This window comes from Anguilla rostrata, chromosome 4, assembly GCF_018555375.3.
Source record: "Anguilla rostrata isolate EN2019 chromosome 4, ASM1855537v3, whole genome shotgun sequence".
NCBI lineage: Eukaryota > Metazoa > Chordata > Actinopteri > Anguilliformes > Anguillidae > Anguilla > Anguilla rostrata.
This window is the reverse complement of record NC_057936.1, coordinates 37671743-37679250: the sequence shown is the minus strand read 5'-3', so window position 1 is coordinate 37679250 and position 7508 is coordinate 37671743. Positions and strand designations below refer to the sequence as shown.

General features: G+C 39.8%; 1 protein-coding gene across 2 annotated transcripts in view; it reads right to left on the bottom strand.

Moving 5' to 3' along the window:
* Window positions 1–1534: 1534 nt before the first annotated feature.
* Window positions 1535–7508, bottom strand: part of gpr158a (G protein-coupled receptor 158a) — a 106882-nt gene continuing 100908 nt past the window's right edge. For both annotated transcript variants that reach the window (XM_064332481.1, XM_064332482.1), the window contains one exon: window positions 1535–7326. In XM_064332481.1, coding sequence (XP_064188551.1) covers window positions 5455–7326 — 1872 coding nt within the window. In that variant the 3' untranslated portion in view covers window positions 1535–5454. The remainder of the gene's footprint in view (window positions 7327–7508) is intronic.

Here is a 7508-nt window from a genome sequence, read left to right as displayed (position 1 = left end):
CAGAAGAAATATGAAAAAAGTTGTTGAAATATATAAGCCTGGAAAAGGTTACAAAGCCATTTCTAAGGCTCTGGGACTCTACTGAACCACTGTTATCCCCAAATGGAGTACACTTGAAGCAGTGGTGCATCTTCCCAGGAGTGACCAGCTTGCCAAAATTTCTGCAAGCGTGCAGTGACAACTCATCCAGAAAGTCACAAAAGATCCCAAAAGAACCTACCAAAGAGCTGTAGGCCTCTCTAGCCTTAGCTAAGGTCAGTGTTCCTGACTCCACAATAAGCAACAGACTGATCAAAAATGGGATTCATGGGAGAGTAGCAAGGCAGAAACCACTGCTAACCAAGAGAAACATTAATGCTCATCTCACATTTGCAAAAAAAGTACCTAGGTGATCCCCAAACCTTTTGGGATAATATTCTGTGGACAGATGAGCTAAAAGTGGAAATTTATAAATGACACCAGAAAATTCATAAGGAGAATGTCTGTTCATCTGTCCGTGAGCTGAAGCTGAAAGGTTATACTGCAAAACAATGATCCAAAACAGAAGAGCACATCCACATCTGAATGGCTAAAAAGAAACAAAATTAAAGTTTTGGAGTAGCCTAGTCAAAGTCCAGACTTGAACCCAATAGCACCTGAAATGAAAAGTCCATGCTCAAAAACCTACCAATTTGTATGAATTAAAGCAGTTCTGCAAAGGGAAAAGAACTGAAATTCCTCCACAGCAATGTTAAAGACTTAAATCAAATTATAGGTAGCATTTGGTTGCATTTATTGCTGCTAAAGGTAATGTAACCAGTTCTCAAGCTTGAGTGGGCAATTACTATTTCACATGGGTGATATGGGTGTTTGATAATGTTTTTCATTAAATAGATGAAATAATAATTATTTAAATGCATTTTATCTTTACTTGGGTTCCCTTTCTCTAATATTACATTTTGTCTGAAGAAACCATTCAATGTAACAAATATGCAACAAAAAAGAGGAAATCAGGAAGGGGGTAAATACTTTTTCACGGGACAGTATTTTTAGGCATTATTTTTATGGTCTGTTTTTCATCCAGCTCCCAATTTTTGTTTGTTTTAGAGAGTCTCTCATTTCCCCTCCTAAGACTTTCAGATTGAATTTAGATTTGAATTTATATATCATCTACAGCTGAAAAAGTACCTATTGAACAGAGGGGTTTGGGCCTCCAGAACAATGAGGAATTCAAAGAAGATTCCTGCACCCAGAGCTACCCCAATTTACATTATATTCTCATGCAGTCTTGGCATTTTACAAATAACTTGCTGAGTTCCTTGCCCATGTGTATAGGCGCAGTACCCCAAATAGGCCAGGGCTTCCTAGAAGTGGGACTTACATGGATATATAAATATATAAATAATTGAACCAGCAACCAGTAGGGTCCAAGTCCATTTGCTTAACCTCTACACAACACTGTCACTCTTCACCAGATGCAATTGGCGAAATGTGTGTATTGGTGCAGACTGAGGTGCAAAAAGATGTCCATCAATTAAACAGTCCAGCCACACAGTTTGAGTTTCATAGAAATTTTTATTGCAGAGGAGGTATTTTATTTACATGCTATCACAATATAACACAATATAAATCTAACAAATATTTCCATGTGGATGCTATAAGCTTGTCATAGAGCATTTATTATAACAAGCATGTAATACAGTAGGTAAGTTACAGTTTCACTCACTATACAATTCATAACAGTCCAAAAGATCAAAGTTTTTCAAGGGCAGTGAAACGTCAGTCCTACTAATTATTGTTTTCATGCAGAAGCCACTTGAGCAACAGTTACAGTTACAGCTACAGCATTGAGTAGTATTCCCCATTAGGTGACATCATTAAGTCACAAAAGAAGCCGGTATAACAAACAAACAAACAAGTCACCATATAAAAACCCAACAGGAATCTAATTAGCATTAGGACACGCAATTATTGTTATTGGAACGGTTACTGGTAAAGACAGGGTTTTTTTTAGTCTTATGCTGAAGTGCTGTATTAACAAGAAGCAATTTAAACAAAACAAAATAAAACAAACCAAAAACAAAATGATAAATGCAATACAGTTTTATTTTCCAGGACATGGTCTAAGGTTACACACAGAAACAGCAGATCATGTGAGAAAAGTATACGCGTGTTGAACTGGAAATGGAGAACTGTGAAAAGTTAACAGAAGAAGGAAACGGTAAACCAAGGTTTAATTTAAAACCTTCATCTGGGCCAACACCACCAAAATCTACACTGTTATTTTGACCAGGCTTTCATTGGAATTAGATACAATTTTAAGGATATTCAAGTCCTCTACATGTCTGACCCAACTGGTTCTATTTGCTAATTCATGTATTTATTTTGGCAGATGATAGTGGATGGGGGAGTGGTGTAAACAATGCTAGTTTTTTTTTCCCTGTTCAAAACTCAACATGATGCACAGGCCTGCCCACTCATGGGTGCCTTTCAACAATGGACTCTCAAAGGCATCACTGACCTGCTGGGATAGGCTTTTAGTGGATATGATTTCCCATTGGCTGAGACAGCTACACACATGCTCTTGCACGACATTCAGAATTTCAAGGTGCTTTTTGGGTATGAGTGGGGGGTTAGGACAGGGGGTCTCGTACATGGATGTTGTGCATGGATGTCGTACAATTAGCTATGTTTCACAAATTCTGCACTGAAACATCAATCCATAAGAATCAATAGGGAAGATGTAGTTCATTCTAATTCACACAACTTCCTATCAGGGATAAACTAATAAACTAACAGCATAGACTAGTAATATTTTTTTAAAGCTGACATTGCGTATTTGAAATATTTCCCACTGGGATAAGAGATCAAGAGAAGCATATTTCATCACAAAGACAAAAGTAAAACACTCAATGTTTACTACCAGGTGTATTGAGCTAAAGTAGTCTCTCATGTCTGTATTTACCTCCATAAGTGTGGGTAAAATAATAGCATTATAAACATATAAAAACTTTGTGGTTTAAAATGTAATTCAGAATTTTGCCTGTCATCTACACTGTAGGGAACTCATTTTGTTTACTACTACATACACTATGAGAGATTTGCCCTACTTAAATGCCTTCTCGTCCAAAACAAGAAAAATAAATACTCAACAGAAATACACAGGAACAAAAGGAGTACTATGATGTACCATAAAGATACTTACCACAAGACACCCTTATTGCATCAATCCTATTTATTTCTCCTGTGTGTATTATTATTTTTTTATATTATTGTTATTGTTTTTCTTTACAATAGCTGTATTCACCTAGTTTGAAAACACCATGATCAATGTCAGGAGAATTGGGCCAGAGGCAGCATACTAGTGTATGAGATGTGAGCATTTCTTAAGGAGAACAAAAACTGATTTGTGTTTAATATTTCTTCTCTATAAAAATAAACTCAGGAGTGAAAATCTACAAAAAAAAATTCTCTCTCTGACTCAAATGACACAAATTGCAATTGGTTTATTCTAAAACAGTGACAGTAATCTCAATACTTTCTGCTTCATTATATCTATATCCTTTGGAAGCCTTCAGAAGTATGTGTTGATGTCTTTCCTAAACTTACAAAAGAAACAACCTGCATCATTACATCTAGTTTAATAATTGAACAGTTGGAAATATCCGCCTTTTAAGAGTAAAAGATCACTCCATTTACAATCTTCAAGGTACTCCATAAGAAATCTGTATTTGATGATACATTTGGCAAAAAAATAAATAAAAAATCTCAAAACACAGAATGTTCCAAAATGAATAATAAAAGATTGTTCTGCAATTATGGTGAAAAAATATATATTCAAATGTATCTGCTATAGGTACAGGGAAAAGCACTTAAAAAAAGAAATTAATAATTTAAGAAACCACTGAACTGTAAAAGAATGTTTCATAGTCCAATGCATTGAGCTTTAACTCAGGACCAAGAAAAGCAGTTTGAATAAATTAGATCTGCACAGATATGTAGATAAATAAATAATGTAAAAATAATTATCCTTTAAAATATTCTATATGTATTCATATAAGAAATATGATGTCATTTATTTGTTTTGTCTAGGTAATGACTTGCACAAATACTAAATCTAACAGGAAACGGTTGAATCTATTTTTTTACTTTTCTGTTTTTATTTACTTTTTTGCGGTTTCAATCACTGAGCCTCACTCAGAGATCCTTGCTTGCACCTGCCAAGTTGTTAACTATCATTGCCCAAAAATACCACTGAAACCTCTAGAGGCCACAGACAACTGCTGTCAATCAAATCAAAACTCTTCTCCCTACTCACAAAAAGGGACGTCTTGGACTAACAATGGTTTGAACCAGCTTTAAATATTTGCTGAAACCTGTCTGGCCATGGCTTCAGTTTGTCTCCACCATGGTTTATCATGTGTTAATTAGTTAAAGAGAAATGATCTATCTGCACTTGGAGAGGCTCTACTTTCAGCCAACACATATCTAAGGCTACAACAATTAGACAGATGAGGCACATGGTTTACTTCTGAAGGCCCGGTAGCATTGCTTACCTTAAGGGCTTCAGAATACTCTCACACCAAACAGAAGAAAGAGTTAGGAAACATTAATCAAAACCAAAGGAGCCTTGCTTTGCACATTGAACACTCAATGAGGTTCTCGCGTTATGAAGCTTTATACAGCGACCTGTCAGAAACCTTTTGATTAGCCCAGCTGAATATGTTGAAAAGGAATCTTTTCTGAAAAAAGATTTCTCCAGTAATCTTGGTGAGACCACAGAGACATGTAATAAAGTGCTATAATTGGCTCCATTGCCAGTTTTGCTTTAATTTTTCAGTTTTGTTCTTCTTTGAGTCTGTGTTTTTGAGGCGTGTAGTGAAGTTTGAGAGATGTTTTGCACTACATCTTATGTCTTTGGCATCCTTATGTTTTGTGTACTGAGCCCCTTGCTTGACTCATGCTTAACCTGTGTACACATTCATCCATTAAGCCAGCATTAAAGCACATATTTACATAATATCCTGTCCAGCAAGTTCCAGCAGGGGCATTATACTCTTGTATAATCTTGTCTTGTGAAATAAACTAAAATGCACTACAAGCAATGCATTTTGAATGGAAATGAAATAACTGATTGAAAAAATGTCTGTGTACACATGCAATGTAACAAATTCATGAAAATATTCTACACTGCAGATAAAGTGACTTAGAGTTGCATAATTGTAAGACCAACTTTAATCTTATAAGAATTCAGCAAATACTCAGTAGGAATCTGGAATGCTTCATTTTAAGACAGTTTCTCATTTTGTTCTTTGCTTTTTTTTTTCCAAAATAAAAAACACAACACAGAACTAAAACATTGGAAAAAAGGCAACTTGTGCAAAAAAAACCTCTTCATGCCTCCTAATTGAAAGGCTTACAAAAAAATGTACTGTATAATGAGAACTAAACATTCAACATATGTCCAATCTAGTGTCATGCCTTTTTTCCTGATGTCTGATCATCGAAGTCCCACGGGCAAACATCAGCCATTCTAGCATTGCTGGCAACCCCCCCTTTGGAACTTGTGGCATTTTGTTTCACTGTGGAAGCATTTCTGTCTAGTCCTTTGCTGTCTGGCACGGCCTCGTAATCCCACGGGCAAATGTCGGCTTGCTTGCTTTTGACTGGCCCCAGTTCATTTGTCGCGCTTTTCCGTTTGTCTGTCACTGGCATTTCCTGACCGCTCGCAACATCCCAGGGACAGACCTCTGCCATTTTAGATTTGGTCATATGCTTCTCTGCAGGTTTGCTGGATATACTTCTCTCCTTGCTCTTTGACTTTATTTTCTCCTCATCCTTGTCTTTTGCCTTTTCCTTCTCTGTTTCCCTCTCTGACGTTTTTGTGGCTATGGGCAGTGCCCCTTTCTTTTTTGGGGGAGATTCCTTTTTAGAAACCTGAGTGGGACTGGGAGTCTTTTCAGGACTGGGGGTTAGTGGAGTGTCATAATCCCAAGGGCAGACGTCCGCCTTGGTGGTGGAGGGCTGCAGGAGGCTGCCAGTGGATTTAGGCTGATCTGGCTTGGGTTCCTTTACTTTAGCGTCCACTGATGAGGCACACTTATTTGCCCTGACCTTGTCTGGCAGTTGGACTGCCTCGACCACCTTAGCCAGCGGTTCTTCCCATGGGCACACCTCGGCCAACTGTATTTTGGCCTTCTCCCCAGTAGAGTTGGCTGCCTGATGGGCCACCTGAGGATTGACAGTCTCCACCAGGCCCGGTCCATCATCTCCCTTGGCTTCCCAGGGGCATATGTCCGACCTGTCCACCGGCTTCTGGTTTGAGCGCTTGTCATTTGAAGCATTCTGATCTTCTGATCTGGTCTTCTGCTTTTGCTGCAGCTTCCCCTTGGTGCCATTCCCATGGAATGTTGTGGTCTCCCTCGGGGCAATGGACACGTGTTTCTGTACCCTGTTTTCAGAAGGCATGGGGACATCCTCCATTTCCCAGGGGCACACCTCGGAGAGGTCATAGAGCTCTTTGTTTTTTGCTGCCTCGGAGCAGATGGACGGCTGGCTCCCGCTCACCTGCTGCTTCATGATCCCAGCCTTGCCGGCTGTCTGTTTGTACTCCACTGACTGGCTGGCGGGTATCAACTTTGGGTAGCAGTCTTGGTTCTCTTCTGTTTCTGGGGCAACTTTGCCCTCCTTGCCTTTGTGGTGGCTCTTTTTGCCACTATCCTCCATGCTCTGGGTTTTGCCTGTGAGTCCCAGGGTTTTCTCCTTGGCGCTGGCAATGACACTCAAGGACTTCTGCAGCATGGAAGTCCTGGGGTGGATGGGCTTCTTGTCAGCAGTCAGGTTGTGCGCGCTGGCAGACTTGCACACAAGGGGGACGGACTCAGTGGATTCAACATCCACCTTGTCCACAGACTTCTTTACCAGCTTTTTGCCCATCAGGGCATCCAGTAGCGAACTCTCAGTGGTTGAGACCTCCATCTTTTCTGTGGCTGAGCTGTTGGAGTCCTCGCTCTGATCCCGCACATGGTCGTAGCTGCTGTGGGACTTCTTGAGGGAGAAGACCTTGCTTTTGGAGGAGTCGTCCTTGGACTTGGAAGCATGGGAAGGGTCGAAGGGGTTCTTCCGCAGGGCACAGATGCTGTTTCGGTTGCTCCCATGATCCCCCTGGTCCTTGTCCTCCCGGCTGCACTGCCGGCTCACTGTCTCCGGGATCTCAGTAATTCGCCGCATGAGGGAGCGACCTAAGCCCTTCTTGGAGCTCCGCTTCTTCTGCAGGTGGGGGTTGTTAGCCAGCATCTTTTTGCGCTTGTAGATCTCCAGCTGGGCATACAGCTTCTTCAGCTCTTCCTGTTGTTTTTAAAAAATTTTTTTTTAAAGCAAACAGAAGGAAAAACAAAATTCACAAAAATCATTAATGGCTTGCCAGGAGATCATTTTAGGATGAAAATACAAGTGTGTTAGTTGAAAAACATGTTAAAAAGAAAAATAAAACTGTTCATTTGCACATGGAACATGCAATACAGGTTTTA